The sequence below is a fragment of the Aspergillus caelatus genome (assembly GCF_009193585.1).
Source record: "Aspergillus caelatus strain CBS 763.97 unplaced genomic scaffold BDV27scaffold_32, whole genome shotgun sequence".
Lineage (NCBI taxonomy): Eukaryota > Fungi > Ascomycota > Eurotiomycetes > Eurotiales > Aspergillaceae > Aspergillus > Aspergillus caelatus.
The window spans coordinates 72,925-97,277 of NW_022475295.1; the positions used below are offsets into that span (position 1 = coordinate 72,925).

The window sequence follows — 24,353 nt, forward strand, 5'->3', positions numbered from 1 at the left end:
TTTACTAATTATCGATCACATTATTTACCCGACAGTAGTAAAATGTACATACAACACGATGAGGTTGACAACCGTCCAAAAATGGAGCCGTCAAAACATTAGATAATGAGAATCGCGGCGTGGCTACTTTAGACAGTGCCAAACTTATACGTAGCCCAGTTGATAGCTGGGGCTCCGGTGGGGGAATAGATTTGGTCTGACAGTTGACCCCACTCGGGGTTATTGATTCCATCAATCCAACCTTCGGTCTCGATAACGATGCAACCATACTGGTTGACGCTCGTTGCACCCTTGATACCTTCTTCCTTGTTCCGCTTGGCCTGGGACGGCTTGATGGCAATGTTACCCTTCTGGCCAACGCAGGAGTAGATCTGAACAGCCTGTTGGTTTGAAGCCACTTCCATACTGATTCCGGTTGTGCTAGAGTTCATACGGACAACTGGAACCATAGAATTGGCAGGGCCATATGCGTTGTCTCGATCCACAATGAAGCAGTTGTCATAGCCCGTGCAGTCCGTTCCACACAGCCCTTCTGCTTTCTTGATGTCCTTGCCCACAAGCTTTCCAGTGGTGAAGTCTGGTGCTCCATCGTACGAGTCGACACTTAGGATGGTTCCGTTGGGAATCAGAATGCCGTCCGTGCCGATGAGCCGCTTGGACAGCGGTAGTTGGAGGAAGGTGTCATCCAGGACATTGGTCTCCTTGAACGCATTGAGGTTCCAGTAGATATGGTTGGCAGTCATGATTGGAGTCTTCTCCGTCAGGGCCAAAGAGATTAATTTAGTGGTCAACTGTGGCAGACCCTTAGGGTTCTCGGCAGTGACATCGGAATCAACGCTATATACGGCGTGAGTGATGACATCTCCAGGGAAGCCCTCCAGTGCGCGGTCAAGCAGAGTAAATGTGATGGAGGAATCAGATTGAGCAGTGACAGTCCAGTTGCGCTGATCATAACCGACATCGCCTCCATGCAATGTGTTGGTGCCGTTGTTTTCGCTCTTAGGAATTTCGTACTTGTCTCCATCTATTTGGAAGGTGCCGTTTTTGATGCGGTTGGCATAACGGCCAACAACAGCGCCGAAGAATGTGTGGTCGGTCTCGGTGTCTTTCACATAATCCTTAGGGTCATCATAGCCCACGACTACATCTTGTTCGTTGCCATCGCGGTCAGGCACGAGCAGAGAAGTCAGACGCGCTCCGTATGGAATCAACTTGGCGGTAATATTCTCCGCAGTGATAGTGTAGACTTTGAAGGGATCTACAGCAGACGAGTTGGAGGTAGACGATGGTAGAGCCAGCGCCGGTAGCCCATAAAGGGCAGCAGACAAATATGATTTAAGATGCATTCTGATTCCCAAAAGCGCTGTAACAGCTAGGAAGATGAAGCAATACACCGACAGGAGACGAATGGTGATCCGAGCAGGGCAGAGCAAGGAGCCAAGGAGCTGGGAGAATCCCTGGTAAGATTTAAAGGAGTGAATCATACTACTATTTATCCTGTTCCTACCTCATGATGCCGCCTGACCAGCGGGCGGGGGTACCAAAGCACAGCAATAGCGGGACTGGGGTAAAATTCAATTTCCCCGAGCTGTTGGTTGGACTGGATTGTTTGTAATTATCCGAACAAATTATAGGAGGCAAATCCACGGATGCGTTAGTTGGGCAGGGTCAATGCTAGTGCATTAGACCGCGTAACTGCCAACAAGCTCTGCGCCGTCGACGGATTCAGTATGGCGGGCTGTAGAAGTATGAGTCCGTCCACCACTTGATTGATGATCCGTGACCTGGATGAGCCAATTGCGAAAGTAGTTGCTGTATTCACTGACGACAGGTAATGATGTAGTACCAGGTATGTGGCACACCTGGTGGTCTAGTGCTCAGTCCCTTTCTGCCGTAGTGAATACTAGGTAGTAATGATGGGGGACCTAAGAAGACGCGGGAAGGCATTCAGTAGTACGTCCACCCAGGGGGTCACCCATGAAGCCACGGGAATGAGGCAACTGAGCTAGTCTTAAACAAGAAATTTCCGGTGGGGGGCCAAATTAAGAGGATGCGGGGAAGGAAAGTGGCCTGTCGATCGCTCCTCTTAACTCATCCCGCCAAGACCCAAGCTACCAAAGAAACCACCGCGTGGGTGATAATGGCTACCTAGTGGTTATGCATGTAGCATGGCTGGGTGCTATCCAGAGATTACCACACATTACACATTTATTTACCAATATTGGATCATGATAATGTAAGTACTACAGTACTTCACATCGCATTCGCAAGAGTTTACACGATGACGCAGAGTCTAGGAGGTAAGCCTGCACCTTGGGCTCCTTCACCATCCCGTAACCTGACCATCGACATGGAACAACATTTATCCGCTTTACATAATCCAAGCGCGCCCCTCTCAACCTTTAGCGGCAAAAGCAAATCGGGCCGGACCCTCGGCCTGCCTGATCGGGAGACTTGTTTATGTTATGCTCTGCGGTTGCTCTGCTTCCCCGCGATTATCGGCTTATAATCATCATTTCTACAGAAGTCCAGGCCTCTTGCAGGTAGCCCTGCTACTAAAATGATGGAAGATTTTGTATAGGTGCAACGTTTCCTAGAAACCCCTTGACCTGTCCTACCTGATCAAACGCGACTGGGATCGAGAGACATCCCATGATCGTATCGCTTATTGCATGTCGTTATGTCCTTCCGCAGCTCTAGCTCTTCTCCGGACATTCTTGGGCCACCTGGCGACGTCGAGTATTTGGTTTCCTCCCCGTTCAAACCTTTCTCCGGGCGCCAGAGCGTCATGTCGCCCGCAAATTTCAAACTCCTTCAAACGCCGCGCTTCGCCAAAAGCAGAAGGTCGCGCATTAGCCTGAGCCCTACCAAAAGTTCGCATTCTATCCGCTTCGATGATGTGGTGCTCCCTGGGTCTCCGTCAAGGAAATTAAACGGTCGGCAAAGGTCCCTCTCCCCTGAAAACGTGCAGCCCGACGGGAACGTGAGTCCGTGGAGGATTCGGGTGACATTGGAGGCAACACAAGACGAGGAAATGAACCAAGGCAGCCCTTCGCGCAAACGCCCCCGGAATTCTACCATGACAACCAAAGTACCGTTGAAGGATGAAACAGACACCATGGAGCAGACTCCCAGAAAACGCCGCGGACGCCCGAGGAAGTCAGATACAACGGTTCAGAGTGCGACACCGAATGGGGGGAGTCCTGGTCATACTCCTGGTCCGGGAGGCGCAAGTGCGCAAAAGAGGAAGCGAGGTAGACCAAGGAAATATCTTCCGGAGCCGGATGCGGTAGACAACGTTGCCAATCAGGTGGCAAGCAGTCAGGTAGATGAGCCGTCTGTTGTCGAGTCCGAGCCAAATTGGGCTCCCCTGAACCTTGCTGCAGATGGCGAATCTGACGATGGCTTGCCGGATGATCAAAGCTATGCAGAACCTTTTGAGGGTGATGTTCAGATGGAGCAGTTTGACGATAGCCCTCAGAATCAGAGTGCTCGAGTTGAATATGAGCGTACTTACGATACGCCGAATGTCGATTATATGGACGATGTTTATATGCAGAATGATGAGAATGTACATTCAACACCATCAAAGATGCCTTCCCCATCTCGGGAGAGCCAGATTATCTCTCCAGATAACACCATATACGCTGGTCGTACACCTAGACCGCCTCGTCTCTACCCTACACCAACGTCTTCATCATTAGTCGATGAGGAAAGACAAGATCGAGGGGGGCAAAACTCAGCCTCGCGTAATCGCTTCCACCAAAGCGAAGTTCCTACTACAAACGACCCTACAGATGAACATAGAGAATTCGATTCTATAATGGAGAGTGAAGGGTTTAGCATGGTTTCACTGGATACACTACCGTCGGCTAAGCAACATGGACTTAGCACCAGTTCCCAAGTGGCAAAGGGCGCTTTGAAGCCGTTTCTGGAGCGGGAAAGCAACGGTGTCTTGAGACGGAAATCCTCGACCCGGAATCAGGCCAATGAAGAAGATGTCGGTCTGGAAACGCAACCAGAACCATCAGCCCTGGAGCAAGAGAAGGCTACTGTGGACTACAGGTCCACTAGGGCATATTCTCCCCCAACTTCTCCAGCCTTTGTTCCGGTTCGAACCTCTCCTAAGCGACAGCGACGACCAATAGCCAGGTTCGTGAGGTTGGTCCGTGTGGGTATTGCTCTCGAGAGCGCTTTAAGGCATCCATATGACAGAGGATATTCCAGAGGTCTTCTGTCAAGTCCTGAGATACGCGAGTCGCAAAATCAGATGTCCAGCTTGGAGACATCTAGGAAACGACTAGAGCTGCTTTTCAGCGAATTCGATACAGAGATACAACATGACTTACAGTCGGCCTTGAACTTTGGTCAAGAGCTCGCGAAGAGACGACTACAGGCAGATATCGAGAATGCAAGAAATGTCCCTGAGATGGAAGCTATTGCGGAAACCACGCCAAAAGGTCTGGGTGAAACTAGTGGGTCACGGGAACCGTCGCGGGAACCTGATGAATTAAGGGACTACGATACACCAGGCTCAGAGATGAGGCGCCGGATGGAAGAATGGCAACGGGAGAGGGAAGCTATTAGCCGCGAAATTCAGATGGCCAACTCAAGCCAAGTCATTGTTATTGACAGTGATGCGAGTGACCCTCCGAGCCCTGAGGGTGGCATGGCTGCTCCCGAAGCTGATGAAGGGCGTGACTGGGGCTCTGATATCGACGGCGGAGACGCAGATGCACTGTTAGTGCATGACAGACCCGAAGATGATCACTTTAGTGAGCAAGAGGAGGAAGACGAAGATGACGGATATGAAGACATTTGGCAGCAAGAAGCTAATGATAGAGGCGATCTTTCGGACCAGTCGTCTGTTTCGTATCATCATCAAAGCCTGGACGATAACAGGCAGGAGTCTAGTCCTCAAACACATAGCTCGATATCTGAACGGAGCGCTATCGGTAATTCTTATTCTCCAGCCTACTGGACCAATGCTCACGACAAGGTGCCATTTCTGGGCAAGTCGCGAATCAAAGACCTACGAGAACAGGAAGTTGATATTTCCACTTTGTTGCGTCCAGGGGCGACCCCGAAACGCTCGCATTACTACTACGGGCAAAGCAGCCCCCCAAGTACAGAAAACGGGCGAGACCCCGAGCAGCCACAGTCAACCGCGGTATCCCAAAGCGAGGAGGCAGAGGATGAATACGAGGAAGAAGAGGTGCAGGGAGTGATGCAGGATGAGGAGGATCACTTACTTGAAGAACCTCTGCAGTCAGAGGGCTATCTGGAGTCAAGCCCCCAGAGAGCCCCAGGGGAAGAGACATTCCAGCTGGATCCAACTACGAATTTTGAAAATGCAAGACAACACTCGGATTTGTGGCTAGAAGGGTATGGTGGCGAGAATCTTTCAGATGCAGTTTCACCTGAACCACAGACCGCCCGCGAGACACCTGTCCTCACCCCCGAACGCCCGCAGCCCTCCAGTACCGGAAAACAAGCATCATCCTGGCTCCAAAAGATTACTAATCTTACGCCTGGATGGTTGAAAGTACCCAATAGAAAACCAACTGAGGAGCGTGCTCTATCTGTATATGACGAGGCTTCGGAGGGCGAAGATGATGCCGGGTCTCCCTCGAACAACGTGGAAGAAAACTATATGGAGGAAGCGCCACAGCTGCATCGGGACCGTGAACAACAACAGAGCTTTTCTAGTCCGTTAGACGACAAGTCGCCAAATGCAACAGCAAAAGACGATACGTATGATCGTCCTTTGCCGTTGGCTGTCTCTGGATATTTCTCTGACGATCACTACATCCTCCTTCGTCGTCTTTACCGTTTGGCAAAAAGACATCCAGAACGTTTCCTTTACTACCCAGGCCCAGGGCGGTCGGATATCATTGGGGATTGGATATGGACATCAGACGGTTTACATGGGGTCCCCATCACGGAGCGTCAGTTTGCCATTATTGACAGGTTCGTGCAGGAGTTGGCCAAGGCCGACCTACAGGCCGGTGGAACAGGCCAAGTTGGCTGGACGGAAGCCGACTTGCATAGAAGACTGATCAGCGTGATCATTGGCGAACAGATTCGGGAAGAGATGAAAGCACGATTGCACGATGAACAGTCAACAGCGGGGCATTCGAAAAGAAGGCGTGCCCCTACCAGTTCGTGGTACTGATGACTGCGCAAATCAACCCTTGTATTTCTTTTTTTGGTTTCTTTCCCCGGACCCAGTGTGCAGTTTGGTAACGATGGGCTTCTGCTTTTGTGTAACGAATTCAGCCTCGTTTCTTGGGTGTTACTTGGAGAATGTTTTCGGGACTACACGGGTTGGCGAGCCAATGGGTGGATACTGTGTCTAGAATTACTGGCTCGCATTTGATTTTGGCTTCTCTTTATTTTATTTTATTTTTTTTTTTCTGTTTGCGATGGCATTTGGCTAAGGTTGTTTATGTAAGATTCCCCCTAAGTTTCTTTTGTCTATAAGTGTGTTTTTGTTGGTCTTCAAGAGTCAGCTGCTTGAAGAAAGTTCAACCTTGTGCTGGGATCCATGTCCTTTCCTGGACTGCGATCGCATGATTAGTTCATGAAACCTGTACGGCTTATATCTCTTTCTTCTTGTCCGGCCTATAGTCCTCTAGAGGTCCTTCTTATTTACTCTCATGCCACTTCCTTTTGTTTCTTTTGGCTGGCCAAGTTTACTTTGGAGATTTGCGTGCTAGGCACTAGGTATAGTACATGGAAAATCGCACGGCGAAGACGAAAAACCACGTTTGAACATCTGCTATGCTGTATATTTTGCTGGCAAATGGTACATATGAGTTATCCAATTTCGGGAGACTGGACCATGATGATTTGCTCAACACCAAACCAGGCCCCCCTCACCTAGGCAAAGTTTGATCGCCACGTTCCCTACCCAAGGATGTGGTTTCTTATTTTGCAGCGCATGAAACATGATGGCTTGGCGATTTGTTCCGATTTTTCCCCCATCTCTCTCCACTTTTGGGACGAACAGTCCCGTTGTAGTTTTGACCAAACTGCGGGCAGTGGTCACCAGCCAAACAGGATTGTCGACGTCAGAAATAGGCCCATCTAGAGCCTAATGTCCTTGTTTCCTGAAGCCTAACCTGTGATCTATGCCGTATTAGGTTGTATCCAAGTTGTGAATGGCCCAGCGTAGTGACCTGTATTCGAAGCCATTCCGAGCAAAAAGTACATACTCATACATATAAACAGGAGAAATATCCCTGAAAGAGAAAGCGGGCCAGTCCAAGAAGCCAACCTACTCAGTTTGTCCTTTCTTTGCAGGAGTTTCAGTCATAATTTGAAGACTTTGATACATACATACCAACATGAGAGTGGCCAGCACCGTTCGATACATCTTCCGCATCCCCTACCTGACCAAACGTCCAGAACGTTCCATCTGGAAGGGTAAAGGGATCGACGATTCCCCGTCTATTGAAGTCACAGTGCATTGCCACGATGATGACTCCCAATCAACCGGGTCCGAGATGGCGGTGAACGCAAGCGAGTTGGACCTGCATCATGGCTGCAGCAGCAACAGCAGCGGCAGCCGATCTCGATTGGTACGGGTTGTAAGCTGGGCCAGTATTGTCTGTGACAAATGCCGGTGGACAGCAGAGCAAGAGCGCGAACTGGCTGTTGCACGGAGCGAGCTGGGGAGGTGTCAGAAAGCGTGGAGTTCGGAGCAAGAGTTGTGGTTATCCTATGTATGAATCATTTTCCCTTTGCCTTTCTCAGCTTCTTTCGCTTCGGGAACAATAGAGATTTTGTCTGGTGTATTGTGGGTTCATGAAGTGCTGATTCTCGTGGTTTTTGGAACCGTATAGATCGAGGCCTTGATGGAAGAGAAAGAAGCCCATGAAGAATTCCTTGTCCATCGAGCGAAACAGCAGGATGACGAGCAACAACACTTCCGGAAGGCTTGGAATAGACGACGATCCTCTGAGGAGCAACCGGTGGACGCTAATGCCCATCGGGCTAGTAGCAGAGTGCGACGCTTACGAAAACGACATACTGGTGACTTCTACTGAGGGCAAGCAGAAAGACTAAAGTGAGAAAACAGGGAGAAAAAAATATTGGTCCCTGCTGGAGAACGTATTGGGAAACTCAAAAATGTCTAAAAATTAGTATGGTGCGACTTTTGATTGCCTTTCACCTAAAAGATTACTTGTGGTTGATATGCGATGCTTTGAATATCTTGTTGCTACCCCCTTTGTCTGCTAATATCCAATATGGATTGTATATAGGTATATAACCATGTATGAATGAATGAATAAATGAATAAATCCTAATCTTTTGAGATTCATTTAATTAGTGACAAGTTATTTATGGACAAATGCCCCGAGAGAGTCGATCATATCCCACTTTCTATGGATCTATCGATCCTCGATCCACTAACTTATATTCGTAGGGGAGAAGGGGCCATTCGATGTACTCCGTACTCGGTAGAACTACCGTACTATGACGTATACCATGATCTGATCATTATAAATGGCAACCCGAGGAGTTAAAAAAGATATGTCATGCTTTCTATAGCTTAAGTCGACAGGCGGAGGGTACCGCGGTGGAAGATAAGAGGAGCGGATGGCGGCGAAGGGACCAAAATTTGGCTTTCGCGATCAACAATCACTTCTGAGGCTGTGTCCTCTAGCAGTCCAAGAGGGATTTGGGGATTGAATCATATGGGAAGGTGGTCGAACCCTATTGATTTGCGTGAATGGTCTATGGCCCGGGCTTATCTCTTGGCTCTCACAGTGACTAATAGCGCAAGTCAACTTTCTAAAGCTGTCAACTGATAAGCTTGCATCCAAGGATGGCGACTGGCTGCCCAAAGAAGGACCTCACCTGCATTAGGAAGCTTGAATCCGGCCTGGTGGTTCTAAACTGGCTATTGTTGACAGGAGGGTTTTCTAGACCCCAACAATCAGATCAGCGCCCGGTTTCCATGGGATTGCGGCTTGATTTGAGGCACATTGTCCTACGGCAGCACTCCGCCAACATTAATACTTGGGGAAAGTAGATAGTATTAATCGTTCAGGCTTATGATGGCTCACAATGAAGATTGTTACTGATCATGCGATAGCGACTCGGAGCAAACCAATTGAGGCTTAGGGTGGACCCCGTGATCCATCAACGTTCATTAGCTTATCTTCAGTCATTGTTCAATGCCGATGCCCTATCTATCTATTGAGTATCATCATTCCTGTATTCTCTGCTTACTCGTCCCTCTTCGACATGGGGCATCTCCACCGTCCCAAGACTCGATATATCCACTTAGTCTCAAACCTCCCCATCCTTCATGAAGTTTCGTGAACCATGGCCACAGGTATCTTCTCCGGTCGCGCCGCATGCTACCGCTGTTGCCTCAATATTAGACCGGTGTCTTTAACATGATTGTGCCTTGATATTTCTTCCGTTCCAAGGACCATTGAATATGGAAGCATAGACCATCATCTGATCATCCTGATGTGCCAGTGGATACCCCATCGTGGAGCCCGTCCGTTGAAGGTTCCCCTCTTCTGTCATACTCTAATGCCCTAGTGACTACTATCGACTGGCTTTTTTCAATAATACCGCGGAGACCCCTTGCGGTGCGCTTGATAAGCCGTGTGTCCACTAATGATGGTGATCTCGCACTTCTGACGAAGAACCAACATCTATGTCCCATTCTGTTCTTTTTTCCCTTTCGAATTCATTGCATAAACTCTTATATGACGGTCACTTAGTGGCGTCTACAGAGAGAGCTATTTGCTTTACTAGACTTCGTCCGAAGAAAAAAAAAAAAATCTAACTTGGAACTACTTATATTAGTGTCTATACCCAATCCCCGGTACTCGTCTGTCCCGGCCGATGCGCCATGAATGTACGCAATGTCGGTCACAACGTCTCTTTGGTGGCCCGAGGACAGAATCAAAGCTACAATATCCTCAGAATATGTCTTCGGTCATCTGCCGTCCAACATCCTGCACCGCCTCGTGGAGCCTTTGCCCTGGGGAGAGGGTCTGACTAGCGAGACGTACCTCGACTGGATTCTCTCTAAGGCGGGGAGACTTTTTCTCATTTTGGTCGATATCGGGATTCCAGATCGCATTTTCACCTTAGTAGATGAGTCATTTGATGACTCGGATCTGCCTATTGCGGCTCACAGCGTCGATCGCCTTCATCTTTCGCCAGAAAATGAGGATCCTTCCTTGGAATCAAGATTCTTCCTTGCCCAATGGCGGTTCCTTGTTCGCGGAATTGGCGAAGGCGAACACATAAAATACACTGAGAATGAAGGCGTCCCTGTGGAGCTTCTGCGAACTGGAACAGCTCTTGTGAGGGAGGGTGTTGAAAAGGTTGTCTTAGCTGGTACTGTCTGTCGAGTTTATTTGCGGACGCAGGTTACAATTGGAGGGGCGCCGCATTTTTTCGAAGAAGATGAGGTACTTGAAGAGATTAAGTCATTAAGACGACTGGCCCATGACCATGTGTATTCAATATACGGGTCTTATTTTGTCGACAAAACCGTGTGTATCCTTTTCACAGGCATATACGAACGCACTTTGATATCTTTCCTCACCGATATTCCCCAGCATTTCAAGCGTCTCCCCAAAGCCCAACGCCGAGAATCCTTGCTTAATTGGCCACATTGTCTCGCGAATGGGCTTTCATGGCTCCATGCACATGGCCAGGTTCATGGCGCCATTCGCCCTTCAAACATACTCGTTGACGCAGATTATAGAGTCTTTCTGGGCCAATTCGAAGCTCTCGATACATTGTTACCTCCAGTCAAGGTAGATGATGTGGAGTCATATCAATATGGTGCTCCAGAACGCTGGGTACGCTCGGCTAGCGTCCAGCAGGCTGGTCCACAACGAACTGATCTCCCGTCGGGTGGGCGTACGGCTCGGAAGCAGTCAGCGCGTCCAATGAAGCTAAACCTATCAATACTGAAGGGATCTCATCGAACGGAGCACGAGTCTGTTAGCCCAAGATCTGAATCCATGATTTCTCAGAGCACTGCCATTCGTGTTGGTTTTCCTGGATCTCGATTTTCCTTTGCCGCGTCGTCCTCCTCTTCGGGATCCAGCAGTGGGAGTGCTCGCAAACGCGTCATATCCTCCGTCAAACGGCCTATATTATACACGCCCTCTATTACATCGTCTAGCTCATCAGGGTCTTCTTCGAATCGGGCCTCTATAGTAACGAATCCGGTCGGTTTGCCAGGTACTAATTCCAGTGCGGCTGTAGTCCACACATGGGAATCACATCAAACTGATCCGGAAGCTTCAGATATTTTCTCGCTTGGAGCAGTAATCCTGGATATATTCACCCACCTCTGTAAGCGCAAGATCTCTGCATTCGCCCATCACCGCGGGGCGAAGAATCGAACCGCCGGCCGTGGAGGAGGCGTTGCCGATTGCTCCTTCCATCTGGATCGGAACCTTACCCAAGTCACCTCATGGATTACTCTTCTAGACCATGACTCGAAGAAGCAAAAAGACCCTGTGTTCCAGGCTGTTCGACCAATGCTGGCTGTCGTACGGGATATGTTGAATAAAGAGCCCGCCGATCGGCCCTCCGCATATCAAGTTGAACATCACTTTTCTGTGGCAATAAACCAAGTGAGCGGGATAGCTAATCTGCACTGCTCCTCACACCTGCAGCTTCATACTCGGAGGTCAAAGAATCGGCTGCATGAGGCGCCACATGCAACAACACCAAGGCTTACTGTTCCCTCAATTTCTAGATCAGCATCACCACATTTGCCTTTAAAAGCAGCGACGAACTCTCCTATTTATGCCGAGGGGTCTATAGCATTTACTCCTTCCTCATCACCATCCGTGGCCGGCTTTAACCTCTCTGGCTCTACGACAACATATGCTGAGAATAGTGATACCGACCAAGAGAGTAGCGGCTACGCTGGCTCGGATACTGCCCCCTGGTACGACCCATCTTGGAATTACAAAATGGCGGTTTGAGTGACAGCTATGTGATCCCGGTATCAGTCACTTTTAGCCATTCCAATTTGTACTTTTTCAACACCTCCCTTGGTCTCTCCCTCTCCCTCTCGCTCTCTTTCTTTCTTCTTTTATTTGGCCTTTTTTCGCCCCTTTCTTTTATGTACTTCATGACTCACCTTACCGAACCCTTTCCTTCTTTGTGCCAATCCCCTTTGTTCCCTACCTTCTTCATTCAATGCCCCTTAATCCATACTTTTTTTTTTTTTTCAAACAAGATTTCTTTGTTGTATTTCTAGCTACATACGCAGTTCGGGGTGGTTTTAGTGATTTATTCCTCATCATATTTTCTTCTATTACTTTATTTTTTACCTCTCCTGGTTTCATGCGTCATGCTCTCTTTGGTTGTATATGTCTTGTTCCGCGCAATGATGAATATGAATATGGGGTACACTCCGGCTCGATCTAATGGGGATATACATATAATAATAATTCAAAGAATATGTTTACAATAATAAAACTCCGCATGAATATTGTCTAGCTTCTCATTTGTATGTTTTTGTACATATATGTACAGACAGTACAACCAGTTAGTAATCCCCAAAAGCAACATGTCTACTTTTTTTTTTTTTTTTTTTTTTTTCCCTTTCTTTTCTTTCCGAGGAAGTGGAAGGTACGTAGAGAGAAAAGAAAAGGGGAGAAATGAGACCGCTTAATCGCGTCTGCCGAGAAAATCGATTGCCTGACCCCCCTTACACCGTATATTCTATCTTTCTTTTCTTTTGTCCACATTGGGCAAAACTCAATGTGACAAGTAAATAGTCCCAATTACTATTTAGATTTTGTACATTATGCATGCATATACATGCATTTGGACTACAGGTAATGTAAATAGTATCACTAATGTTTTAAACTCTATGATTTATTGACGCTTGGTGCGGAACTTTTTAGAGCAGAGGTCATTGCAAAAGATGAAACGAGTAAATTTCAGTTGTCAGGCGAGCCTGCACCTATGACGCTATTTTTAAGAATCACAAAGTGTAAAGGTATTTTTTGACAGCAGTGCTTCACGGAACAACTGGGCTGTATATGGGCCAGGTAAAACAAGAACTCAGAAAGAAAGGACAGAAAGGCAACGCTAGCGTTAGTCATCCAACATGATCATTAGAGCCACAGAGCCAAGGCACCGATCGACATGCAGAGGAAGAAGGATCCGCGTGCAAGACGATCAAAGCCCCTCGTTCCCGAGGAGGCGCTATTGACGGCACGATGGGAGTGATAATCGGAGGGTGCAGCTGAAGTCACACGTGCTGAAAGGTGCTCTGGACGCGATCCCGAATCAGGCCCAGACCCGGAACCAGGATTTGGGCCGACATCTGCCACGTCCGAGGTAGCTCGTTGAAGAGTAGGAAGGGGTTGGTGAGAATCCACGGCCCATCCACCTGGTGTCGAAGCGGGGCAAGATGCAGGCCTGATAGTGGAAGTGGATTTTATGTAGTCGGACAAGGCTACTCCGGTAGGCCGTAACCTAGCCCATTGCGCTTTCAGGTTGTGGAAGTCGGGGTCCACCGCAATAGGTTCTCCTTGGCGGGTAAAGCCATCCTGTACAAGCATTTTGGCGGGTGAGGCGCCTGAGGGCGGACCATATTTGATCAGGCCGTAGTCATTGGCCTCCTGAATCCATTCATAGATAATGGAACCGGACCAAGTCTTTGACATCTCAGGGCCGAAAATGGCAGCCTGGTCTTCAAAGGTCCGTGGCCGTGCCACGTTGCAGCCTGTTTCTGAGAAGAAGATTGGGATCGGGTAGTCGCTTGCCTGGCTCTGAAGTCTCTTGTAGCCGGATGTCTCGTACGAAGAGGAACCACACCACTCATAGGCATTAAGTGAGAAGAAATCCAGTCGGTCAGCAGATTCGGGACGACAAGCTAGATAGTTTTGCAACATGGGACGCAGCTCTGCAATATCAGCTGCCGAGTAACCAACCGGGATGTTCCGATAGCCTTTTTCGTTGCGGTACGATTTGATATCATGCGCTGCGGCCAGGACATACGGAGCGGCGACCGAGCCTTCCTTAGTGTTGATTACCTCGTTGCCGACAAATAAGCCGGCGGTGTTGTTATATTTTTGGAATTCGTCCAACACAGCCTTATATCGATTGAATTGGGAATGCGTCCACTGTGGTTTGTCCTAGAAGTAGAAGTCAGCATGGGCTCTACCTAGCTAAGGCCTACGCAAGTTCTGACCTGGCTGATAGACGTATCGAATGTGTCTAGATCCACGAAGAGGTAGATGCCTGCGGCCGCAAGCGCCTCCATGCAACCGTCATGATTAGCCTTGGGATCGACGTGGTAAACGCGAATTGCATTAGTGCCTAGCTCGGCCATGAGAGCAAAATCGCGATTGCACTGTTCGGTATCAACCAAGGGATCCTCGGGGATGAGTTGATAAGCAATTCCTACGCAAATTGTACCAAATTAGCGGAAGATTGTGGATTCAATTCGCCAGGGAGGCTCACCCTTCAGAAAGTACTGGCTACCATCTTCGTAGAAGAACTTGGAGCCAACGGCGGAGATGGTCTGTATCGCATCGACCGGTAAGGCTTGGAAACCTCCGAGCCAAGCAAGTACAGACAGAGTGGACAATGGCCGCATTGCTTATTGGATGTAAACGCTGTGAAGGTATTACAGGATGGTATTCTATGCAAGACACCTCCGAGATGTACAGATGTGTGCACGCGAGTTTCCAGTGTGCGGACAGCCAAATGGCAAGTGTGATATGATATCTATGGGCTGAAAAGGAAGGCACGACTGAATCCAACAATAGATGGTATAAATGATATCGTCCAATGTCTCTGGCACGATTCAGGCCTTATTCTCCCAACCAGAGAAGAAAACATGTCTTTTTAAGAATCGAAAAATTATATGGAGTACATCCATGTCATTCTTCATGATAGCATCTAGTATGCTTCCCCGACTCGCAGCCATACAGAGTACCTGGCGCCTACCCTGGAGACACACATGCATGCCGGGGTCCTTCGATGTAAAATGACGTCGATGGCATTGCTTAGCCTACTCCTTAAGGAAGCCGTTGTGCTGAGAATGCCACAGTGTGACAGTGTGCGAGATATCAGAGATTAAGATCTATCCCAACCTTGATCTGAGATGTTGCTGCGGGGGATAAGGAATGTACAAATGTACATACGTAGAGGGGGAGGTGCTATGTGGCTATGTGGCGAGGGGACATTGTGAGGAGAAGAAGAATGTCGCAGCGCGTGGGGAATGTAGACTAATACTCGCACGAACCCGAGTAAATGGGGGTGAAAATTAGCACAGTACGTACGTACAGGATCGTCCGGTTGTATAGGCGATCCTCCCCAAATGAAGTTATAGTGTCCACGGGGAAGGTCTGACCATCACGGGGTTGTGTTGTATTCACTGCCGGAAAAAGTCCCTGATGGAGATAGGGAGCGAGTTTGATGCACCAATCAGAACCAGGAGATCTGAACTCCAATGTCCGTGTTAGCCCGATGCATTCCTGCCTAAGGCAACTGGCTCAACGATTGCTTCGACCGATGAGATAATGGGCCATCTTGTTGCTGGCTTCACTATACTTAAGGAAGCAATTAGTGCTGTTATTACTACATTAGTGACTTGTCTCATGGAGAAGTGGATGTTGTTTCTCGTAAAAACTTGGAATATTGCCACTAATGCAATAATGGCCTGCACGAGGGGATTGACGAGGGGGGTCGGAATTCGATCGAGACCCTTGAGGGCCCCACAAGGCAATTAAATTAGGATCAACTGTACCCAAATGGGCCATTTCAATTAAACAGAATCCGTTCGGAGGACGTTTGACCGCTAGAGGAAGAGAGAAAAAAAGGGGGTGAAGGAGAACAATAATGAAAGGAAAGGACCATGCTGCGTCCTCTGTGCGAGACCTATCAAAAGAATCTCAAACAGTTAGGAGACCGTCGGAGATGAGCGACTCTGAACGAATTTAATGAAAAGGAGGAGTTTGAGATGAGTTAACGGTGACACTAAAAATAAGATCGACGAGTGCTTGCGTGGATGACGGGTCTTCACCTGATTTGGAACCCCCTTCCCGCATGCGTGCGAATTTCCCTGTTCGTCCTAAAAAAGACCGCATGGAAACTATTAAGTATTTAGTACTACGTACTTTCCTCTCTAAATACCTTCAATTTTTCTCCTTTCCCCTTTTATTTCCTTCCACCTACTTCCCTTTCACCTCCCCCTCCTCGATCCCCTCCAAAGATAAAGCGATTGTGCTGGACCATGCGATCCGTGGTTCTACGACTCTCCTCCACAGTTTCTATGTTTGTCCGAATCGGTCGCCTTCCGTAGTCGACGTCATCCAAAAACTTATTCCCTGTCCAATATTGAAATCGATTGCGCGACCATTGTGCGTTTTCATCGTCTACGCCATTGTCTTGAGTTTTGCTTTTTCCTCAACCGGTCTTCTCCCGGACGTGTCCTAGCGAATACATTCATAGTTTCAGAATGTCCACTAGCGGTGTTGTCTCACCATTTCGGATCTCCAGGAAAGATGGAGAGAAGCTTGATCGCAATGAGGCATTTATAGCCGTTCGAGAGCACCTGAAGCGCCAAGAGATGGGCATGGATGCCCCAAGGTATGTTTGGAATGATACCCACCCGGTCTGTACGATTGCCGCTGACCTTTCATGACCGCAGTTTCTGCTCTCACCACCGCCATTCTTGCTCCGATCAAGACAAGGAGTCCTTCCGCCTGCATCGCGATATCATTCATACCCTCTTACTTCCTTTGTTCCTGCTCCACCACCAAGCCTCCCGTGTCGCCGCTAGGGCGCTGCCCAGCCGCAAGGAAGCGGAATCGGAACGGGCATTTCGAGGGGAAGCACGCAGTGCTTATGCCTGGCTTCAATGCATCCTCACCGAGGAGCATGATTGGTACCTGACCGAACGATGCCCCGCTTGCATCGTCCTGCACGTCTTACATTCCGAGCCGACTATTCGTTTCGTAGCCGTGGCTTGCCTTCTGTCCGACCACCTGCAAGGTCTGGACCTGCTCCACGGGAAAAATCGGTTGCCCAGCTTCGACTTTTGGCTGGAGGCATTAGAAACAGCTGTTCGCGAGGATCCTTTCTGGGGCCATGATTTCTGGCCCGATATCGAGTACCGCGCCTGTGCTTTGACCGACGGTGTCAAGCAGCTGGTGCTGCAGTGCCTGGAACTCCGATCTGCGTTGGATCGACAAAGCCAACAATCTCAGACGTACGATTCCAGTGCTCACTTCCGTCGTGAGTCGCTGCGGCAATCAAACCACCCAATGAAGCCCTCGACTGCTATATCACGAATGACTGGAGAAGAGCAGAAGCTCTTGTCCAAGGTCGCGGGTAGCCGTTGCATGTCATCATATTGGCAAGATCGGCCGCAAAGATTCCATGCCCGCAGACACGGCGATCCCCGCAGAAGGTCGGTGACTTCTTGAGCTCATGTCGTTGCCGGTCTAGATTGTCTAGACCTCTAGACGAACAAAACAAGTGCCCCTGGCGATACGATAACGTCAGGAATGTCTTAAGTCCTACAGGTCGAGCCAGTTCGGGTTAGTCCGATAGTATTGGAGACACGGATGAGTGCCGAAAGAAGGCGCTCGCCCGGATACTTGGCATGACTCACTCCCACGGTAGGCCTCGTATCCCATAAATAACAGTGGGAAGGAGGGAATTGGCGCATAATCGCGTCCTTTGGAAATATTCTGCATATCCGGCTGTTTTCCAAACAATATTACAACCATGGCTTCACACGCTAATCGTGACCCTCACACCACCCCCGCGCCCGGCTCCCTCAAACAAGTCTACGCGACATCATCGCCGTTCGAGGAGAAGATTGGCTATTACCGAGCTGTCCGGCATGGACGACATATTTTCGTTTCTGGTACTACTGCCGTCGACCCCGCGTCGCCAAGTGATGCACCCCAGATTATCTTTCCTGGGGACGCCCGTCAGCAGACACGTGTGGCACTACAAGAATGCATTCGGGCAGTTCAAGCCCTGGGCGGCAAAGGGGCGGAGAATGTGGTGCGTGTGAGGATGTTTGTCAGTCAACACAAAGACTGTGTAGCTGTTGGAGAAGGGTACACTGAGGTGCTGGGGCGTGCTAGCCATCCAGGGGTGGGCGCGGCTGCAACGATGGTTGTAGTGAACGGATTTGTCGATGAGAGAATGTTAGTTGAAGTCGAAGTCGATGCGATCTTGGAGGATTGAATTAATTATGAGAGGAATATTGTATACAGTTACAGCTAAACAATCCAATGCTCTACCAATGTTGATTCACAGTGTATTGATACGCCCAACCAAGAAACTAGTAAACCCCATGCTAGTAGACAATAAACAAGCTGCTTATTACATCCAATTGGACAACCCCTCGCAGTAACGAAACACTAACTCCCCTCTAATCCCCAGAATCCCTCCACCAAGAGAATTTAACCTCTAGTCAAGAAATGCCATCAATCTCTTGTTCTAAGCAACCACTACCGTTACCAGAAAACTAGAAAACCCTAATACAAAACGTCACCATCCCAGCCAAACAAGACCACCTCCACGCAACGCTCTCTCTACCTGAGACAAGTCATTGTGGAGACACGGGACATCCGAGAACAAGAAAATTGTGGGCAAAAAAGGAAAAGAAAAAAAAAAAAAAAAAGAACAAAATTACCCCCATCATCTAAACCTGATCGGTTTTGATTACGACCCGTTGAGAAAGAACGTATTTGTTTTGTTTATTTCAATTTCCAGACCCAGTTCTTAAGTACCGAGTCTCGTCCCCAAATCCAATAGATAATTACCAACTAATCTATCGCTAATAATGAGTGGGGATGTGGACACCATTATTTAGGAAAATCCCAGCGACAGGGATTCGACTCGTTGGTTAGCATTTGATACTTTTTATAAATCCAATCTGACACGCGAGGTTTCCTTGGTTAGGGTTTGTTTGAGGATAGTAGTCTTTCTTCGTTTGGGGGGGGGAGTTGTTTGGATAGATAGGGAAGGGCTTTTATTTGAGGTTCCATGGATGAGAAAGAATGGCATGGTTCATTATTTTTTCGATAGGAGATGGGGGGCGAAGATTTGGATGGTATTGTGTTCCGTGTGAATGGTAGTCGTATTTCATGTTATTATTTCTTTCTTTTCTTTTTCTTTTTTTGGGTTTGAATTTCCTGCGACTACCAAGTTCTTACTGCTACTTAGGGATGAAGTCAATGGTGGGATTTTGTTTTTGTTTTCTTTGTGTTTTGTTTTTTTCCTACAAGGATACTACTTCTTTTGTTTCCCGGGGCGTTTTGCCTTTTCGTCTCTTTGTATTCGGTTTGCGTGGTTCTAAATGTTCTTGGTTCATTAGGTGTATATTCGGGTACTGATTCTATATACCTCGTCAATGAGAGAATTAGGAAAAAAGACCATTCATTCGAAGGAAAAGAAAATGGCGATAATTATATCAGGTACTTCCCGGTATATTCCATAAGAAATACGGAGTATAACCGGGCTGACAAGCCCCCAGAAGTTAAAACTGCATGCATGTTGCCCAAATAAGCCAACGGTCAGGATATACAGAAACGACTACCTGTACTTTACTACCTTTTTCTCGACTGTAGGACAACAATAAACAAAGAACAGAGCACCCAACAGAGGACCGTAGTCTTGGGAATTCGAGGCTCAAGAAATAAAAAACAGAGAAATGAACGAAGAGTGTGACCAACCACCGTCTCTTCACTTTCTTTCCTTAACAGGGAGGTACAAGATAGATGGATTCATTTGCACATAACGTACATGAATGAGCCCTGACTAGGGCTAAGGCTACCATGGAAGTTGTGTACTGTACTGTACTTATGTCCTCTTGGCTCTCGCTTCTCCTGTGTGCATGTACTGTGTACTGTATGTATGTAAGCAGAGTAAACCATGGTCGATGGCAAGGCAGCCCAATAACCATAGGCGGTCAACGATGGGGACAAGTGAGCAAAAAGGCCAGATCAAGGCGGATCTCTTCGGCAGCACGGAGCATGAGTCTAGGCGTCAATCCACCTGCAAGCGGCAGTGGAGACTTGATCGGGCGATGCAAGCCATTGGAGGATGGGTCCAATCAGAGTCCGTGAGAGACAGGGCGGGGAAGAATGTCGACGTCAATAATTCTCAATTGTTCTGGGACGGACAAGACAACTTGTGAGGGAAAATAAAAAAGCAAAGAGAAAAAAAAAATAAAAAAATAAAATAAAACTCAAAGACGATAAGTAGTTAATTTTAATAGTGACTAAGTGTTGTTTTCCTGAGGCGTATCGGCCAGTTCAGTTTACAATCATTCTTTTACCGACTTACTCTTTTCAATTTGCTGGATTTTAGAAATGGGAGATTCTAGACTTAAGGTGGAAGGATGTTGTGCCAGTTTGATATGTAACTTGAGCCAGCCAATGAGTGCTAATAAGACGAGAATAAGACTGACCTGTTATAATCTGACTTAAGCCATCTGACTTCTAGGAATGCCCGGTAAAGGTATATTTATGCTTTTTTTTCTGCACAGGATGCTGATAGTCGGTTATGCCGAAAGTCTAGTCAAACTGAACTATTCCATACACTATTGACTGAGTTTTTCCATTCCATCATACTGGGAAAAGGCGATTGGATCAGGGACTATTTTCCGCTTGGATTAATCAGATTGAACGAGACCACTGGTACACATGGTTTGGGTGGTACAATTGACCTCCTACCAGACTCATGCCGTGCTAGGTAGTATGGTAGTTGGTAGTTGGTAGTAGTGATCGAGAATGAATCTAGAAGTGTGAAGCCGGCCGGTATTACGGGAAGATCCAGAGCGGTGGGAAAAATAGAGGTTACTTACTTTACTTTGGACCCGATGCATACAAGACAATTTAGGTATCCATCCATTCGGAGTCACAGCGTCAAAAGGGTCCAGAAGTCCAGACAAGAGAAGAGCACTCCAGATCCGGACGATCACCAAGTCATACTCCTTCTGCCACCAAACTCAGATCAGCAAGTCATCCATCAAGCAAGAGTCATTAATCCCAGACTCCATCCAATTTCCTGAACCACCACTTGACCAGTACTCGAACATTCTCCATTCCCAAGGGTCCATCCCCAATATGAGGCCAGAAAGTGGGCCTCAGGCTTTGGGAGGCAAAAAAATCTGATGGAAATTTTGAAAGGTCCGTGTATCTCCCGTTACGGTATCGTCAGCTTTTTGTGGACACTAAGCCCCGATCAGCCACTATGAGGGCCTAGACAGGTCGGCAGCCTACTAGGGGTTAGGCGACTTGCAGTGGTGGTGCTCCATAATTAACACCGTTCTACAATAGGTTAGGAAGGGCAAGCATGGTCAATATCAGAAAATAGGCCATCAGAAACATGAACATGAACAATTTATGGCCAACAGAACGAGCAGGAACGTTATGCTTAAATAAATTCGATAGGGGAATTCAAAATTACTGGTAAACATAATTACACGTTAATGCATCTTCTGCACAAGCATTCGATGCCTCCGACCGGACCTCGTGTCATGGATTCCCCAATCAGGCCAAGCCCGCCCGGTCTAGAACGCCGGTGGAAAGTCGCAGCCCGAGGGACACAGTCTGCTTGTTCTTGTTCGGGCTGTCAGTCTCTTGTGTCTGGGCCTCTGCTGGGTCATTTCCCAAGCGTCATTATTCTCCTTGCGAGCCGCTGGCCTGACGACTCTTCTTCTCTTTCTCTCCTCTTTCTTTCCTTTCTCTTCCTCCTTTCTCTACGGGTTCTCTTTGCTTCCTTTTCCTCGTTTTCTAACCTTTTCCGGTTTCTCTTTCTCTCCTCCTGCAATCTCTCTCCTTTCCCCACCGTGTCATCACGATTCATCTCCTCCTCATCCTCGCTTCCTTCTTTTTTACCTGGGCCTCGTCCACCTTTCTTCTCTCTCTCTCTCCCGCCCCGTCTTCCTTTCAACCCATCCACCCCCTCTCCACCAATCTCACGCTCAACCCTCTTAAGAGTCACCCCGCGCGAGACTTACGCTCTTTACGGAATACATCACCGACAAAACGGCTTTTGATTGTATTCCACCAATCCCGGAAGGCCATCCATGCTAGCGTAGCCGTCTTCGTTGTCGGGGAATCCGTCCACAGACTAACTCTTCGATCATCTCTGCTCGGCCTCGCCAACTACCCAACGCGGACTGGATGTATCAGCCACAGTGCCATGGACCGTGTCGGCCTGCATCAGTGGTGCGAGATAACTTTGTCATGCGTTCGCCATACTCAGACACCAGCGTTTCCACCAATTCCTCATATATGCCTGGGGAACCCGGCTCACCGCAACAGGGAGCCGTGACCTCTCCAGAGAGACAGAATTCATCTCAACTAAGCCCAGTATCTCCTCAACAACAGCAAGCTCCATTTTCCTCGGATACAGGCTCCAGCCGGCTTAAGCGGCGAGCATCTCAAGGATCACTCCTAACGAAACCATCACCCGTGTCTCGCTTTCTATCGAGAAGCAACGCATCTTTACATCTCCCATCCTTTGAGCATCTCGGCCTTTCTTCTTCGAAAACGAAGTCATCTAGTCGAATCGAATCGCGCACCCATTCAGCTGATTCTCGTCTCCGTCTTCATACCACTTCTGCGGCGTCGAGCTCGCTAGCGACTCGCGCATCCCAGTCCACTTCTACGGTGTGGGACTTCGAGACCAAAGGCGACTACCCCACTGCTCTCCCCCCAACACCTCCGGAAGACGACGAGTACGTTGCGTGGAATCCTCGGTCCGGAATGCTGCTTTTCGAATCGCCTTTGAGCAGGGAACCTGGGCCAATGCCCATGGACGAAGGTCCCAATGTGGACAGCACTGCCAGAGGCGCTACTACAGACGGTCTGAGTAGCCCGTCCGATCAACTCTCGAACATTTCTCCGTCGAGCTCCGGAAGTCCAGGCTCATCTGGTGAGATGGATTGTGATCTTAATTCTTGGCTCGAGAGTGGCATTGAATCGACTGGTAGGTCATGATCCTAGAACCATGGGTGATCGATAAACTCACATAGCTTCTCCGGCAGTATCTTCCCTACCGTTCCCGAGTAATACCGGTGAAGCCGTCAAAATTGTTTCTCAAATGCTTCCTTACCCATGTACAGCAGATAAGAACGCAGCCGTTCACACGAACGATGACGTGTTTTGCTCCCTCATTCAGGCCGTACAACGTCGCATCCAATCTGGACAATCGCCATCTTATATCAACATCACACATGCAGTTCCCGAACAATTCAGTCTCTCAAACCTTCCGTACTCTCCGCCGAACACCCCGCGGTCCTTATTTTCTGCGGATGATTATTTCAACTCTAGTGTGTTTTCCAGTGCGGCCGTGGTGTCCGCATACCATGATTTTCGGGGTGTAATCCAGGGAAAACCATTACGCTTTCCTATGCCGGTCGTTCCTCCGTTTAGTGTACACCTATCGGTCCTAGAACGGTACCTTCCACCGTCGTCGCCTCAAGAATACAAGGACCTTTTTAATCCCAGCCGCCCTTCGTTCTTGGTCGATCGGATGTCTGAGCTCTCGCGTGACGGAGGGTCCATGCTGTTTATATACCCGACAAAACGAGGTGGTTCGACCTTCAAATCGCAATATCTGGGGCCTATCCTTGATCCCTTGCTTCGGCAGCTGGTGGTAGTGAACGAACTATCCGCCGACGTAGGTCGCTATTTGGGTAAACTCTCCACTGTCAGCCACATGGAAGACTTTGACACAATGCGCAACAAGCTGGAGCAGCTCTGCTCTGATCTAAGTTCGTCGTCATCGCAGTTTACCATTGCTGATGCACGGAAGGGCAGTGCCCACCTTGATCGCCATGTATGGACTGAGTGGTTCATCCACCAAGAAAGGACTCGGATGAAAGATGTACTCAGTCTCTACTGGCAAAATGGCCGTCGCTTACCCGCAGCAAAAGCCGCTTCAAATATGTCCACAAATTATCTTCTGGAGGACAAAGAGGTGACGTCTGCTATGCTCCTGGGTGAGATACTCGATGGTATTAGAAAGCGACCCTATGGCGAGGAGACTGAGCCTCGCGATGGGATCGAACTTGGAGTTTTCGTGATTCGTCGGTCCCACTAAGGTTCGTGGCTATTGCTGGTCCTACTGCAGGAGCCTACTTTAGGGGCCCATTTTTCTGGCTCTTTTCAACCTCCCGCTCGTCAAACTTCTTAACCTATTGCTTTATTATTTTTCTTTGGATACATCAAGGCGAATAAAACGGGGGGAACTTGTGAACATCATGGCGTCTATGGTGTCGGGTCTGGACATGACTTTCTTCGTGGGAAGTCCAGGGACGTTAAACTGCATTTTCATATGGGAATACGGAGTAC

At 48.5% G+C, this 24,353-nt stretch overlaps 9 protein-coding genes across 9 annotated transcripts; 7 read left to right on the top strand and 2 right to left on the bottom strand.

Moving 5' to 3' along the window:
* Positions 1-13: 13 nt before the first annotated feature.
* On the bottom strand, positions 14-2,020 carry BDV27DRAFT_123480 (aldose epimerase family protein). The gene has a single exon (XM_032065886.1). The coding sequence runs from the start codon at positions 1,482-1,484 to the stop codon at positions 129-131; it is 1,356 nt and encodes a 451-aa protein (XP_031930772.1). The 5' UTR covers positions 1,485-2,020; the 3' UTR covers positions 14-128.
* A 380-nt stretch (positions 2,021-2,400) lies between these two features.
* Positions 2,401-6,379, top strand: BDV27DRAFT_66502 (putative AT DNA binding protein). Its single transcript, XM_032077249.1, has one exon. It carries the CDS (start codon positions 2,681-2,683, stop codon positions 6,173-6,175), a length of 3,495 nt encoding a protein of 1,164 aa, XP_031930773.1. The 5' UTR covers positions 2,401-2,680; the 3' UTR covers positions 6,176-6,379.
* Positions 6,380-7,118: 739 nt separating this feature from the next.
* BDV27DRAFT_169296 (uncharacterized protein) lies at positions 7,119-8,051 on the top strand (the record flags this gene model as incomplete). Its single annotated transcript, XM_032074997.1, has 2 exons — positions 7,119-7,727; positions 7,848-8,051. The coding sequence occupies exons 1-2, from the start codon at positions 7,350-7,352 to the stop codon at positions 8,049-8,051; spliced, it is 582 nt and encodes a 193-aa protein (XP_031930774.1). The 5' UTR covers positions 7,119-7,349.
* Positions 8,052-9,784: 1,733 nt separating this feature from the next.
* On the top strand, positions 9,785-12,092 carry BDV27DRAFT_66554 (protein kinase domain-containing protein). Its single transcript, XM_032077251.1, has one exon. The coding sequence runs from the start codon at positions 9,882-9,884 to the stop codon at positions 11,982-11,984; it is 2,103 nt and encodes a 700-aa protein (XP_031930775.1). The 5' UTR covers positions 9,785-9,881; the 3' UTR covers positions 11,985-12,092.
* BDV27DRAFT_66553 (uncharacterized protein) lies at positions 12,093-12,474 on the top strand. The gene has a single exon (XM_032077250.1). It carries the CDS (start codon positions 12,202-12,204, stop codon positions 12,430-12,432), a length of 231 nt encoding a protein of 76 aa, XP_031930776.1. The 5' UTR covers positions 12,093-12,201; the 3' UTR covers positions 12,433-12,474.
* A 483-nt stretch (positions 12,475-12,957) lies between these two features.
* On the bottom strand, positions 12,958-14,707 carry gel6 (putative 1,3-beta-glucanosyltransferase). The gene is made up of 3 exons (XM_032077252.1): positions 14,482-14,707; positions 14,210-14,421; positions 12,958-14,153 (listed from the first exon to the last, which is right to left on the bottom strand). Exons 1-3 carry the CDS (start codon positions 14,615-14,617, stop codon positions 13,128-13,130), a joined length of 1,374 nt encoding a protein of 457 aa, XP_031930777.1. The 5' UTR covers positions 14,618-14,707; the 3' UTR covers positions 12,958-13,127.
* Positions 14,708-16,483: 1,776 nt separating this feature from the next.
* BDV27DRAFT_154717 (uncharacterized protein) lies at positions 16,484-17,453 on the top strand (the record flags this gene model as incomplete). Its single annotated transcript, XM_032072001.1, has 2 exons — positions 16,484-16,614; positions 16,676-17,453. 2 exons carry the CDS (start codon positions 16,484-16,486, stop codon positions 17,451-17,453), a joined length of 909 nt encoding a protein of 302 aa, XP_031930778.1.
* Positions 17,454-17,605: 152 nt separating this feature from the next.
* BDV27DRAFT_66599 (YjgH family protein) lies at positions 17,606-18,300 on the top strand. Its single transcript, XM_032077253.1, has one exon. It carries the CDS (start codon positions 17,758-17,760, stop codon positions 18,226-18,228), a length of 471 nt encoding a protein of 156 aa, XP_031930779.1. The 5' UTR covers positions 17,606-17,757; the 3' UTR covers positions 18,229-18,300.
* Positions 18,301-22,018: 3,718 nt separating this feature from the next.
* On the top strand, positions 22,019-24,155 carry BDV27DRAFT_66618 (uncharacterized protein). Its single transcript, XM_032077254.1, has 2 exons — positions 22,019-22,986; positions 23,045-24,155. The coding sequence occupies exons 1-2, from the start codon at positions 22,179-22,181 to the stop codon at positions 24,100-24,102; spliced, it is 1,866 nt and encodes a 621-aa protein (XP_031930780.1). The 5' UTR covers positions 22,019-22,178; the 3' UTR covers positions 24,103-24,155.
* The last annotated feature ends 198 nt before the right edge of the window (positions 24,156-24,353 follow it).

What these genes read in the sequence shown, in the direction of transcription:
- BDV27DRAFT_66553 (XM_032077250.1), top strand. Translation starts at nt 12,202, where the DNA reads ATGCCCCTTAATCCATACTTTTTTTTTTTTTTCAAACAAGATTTCTTT.
- BDV27DRAFT_66599 (XM_032077253.1), top strand. Translation starts at nt 17,758, where the DNA reads ATGGCTTCACACGCTAATCGTGACCCTCACACCACCCCCGCGCCCGGC.
- BDV27DRAFT_66554 (XM_032077251.1), top strand. Translation starts at nt 9,882, where the DNA reads ATGTACGCAATGTCGGTCACAACGTCTCTTTGGTGGCCCGAGGACAGA.
- BDV27DRAFT_66618 (XM_032077254.1), top strand. Translation starts at nt 22,179, where the DNA reads ATGTATCAGCCACAGTGCCATGGACCGTGTCGGCCTGCATCAGTGGTG. An exon ending in GAGTGGCATTGAATCGACTG is followed by an intron (nt 22,987 to 23,044) that starts GTAGGTCATGAT and finishes CTTCTCCGGCAG; the next exon opens with TATCTTCCCTACCGTTCCCG.
- BDV27DRAFT_66502 (XM_032077249.1), top strand. Translation starts at nt 2,681, where the DNA reads ATGTCCTTCCGCAGCTCTAGCTCTTCTCCGGACATTCTTGGGCCACCT.
- BDV27DRAFT_123480 (XM_032065886.1), bottom strand. Translation starts at nt 1,484, where the DNA reads ATGATTCACTCCTTTAAATCTTACCAGGGATTCTCCCAGCTCCTTGGC.
- gel6 (XM_032077252.1), bottom strand. Translation starts at nt 14,617, where the DNA reads ATGCGGCCATTGTCCACTCTGTCTGTACTTGCTTGGCTCGGAGGTTTC. An exon ending in TAGCCAGTACTTTCTGAAGG is followed by an intron (nt 14,422 to 14,481) that starts GTGAGCCTCCCT and finishes CAATTTGCGTAG; the next exon opens with GAATTGCTTATCAACTCATC. An exon ending in TCGATACGTCTATCAGCCAG is followed by an intron (nt 14,154 to 14,209) that starts GTCAGAACTTGC and finishes TTCTACTTCTAG; the next exon opens with GACAAACCACAGTGGACGCA.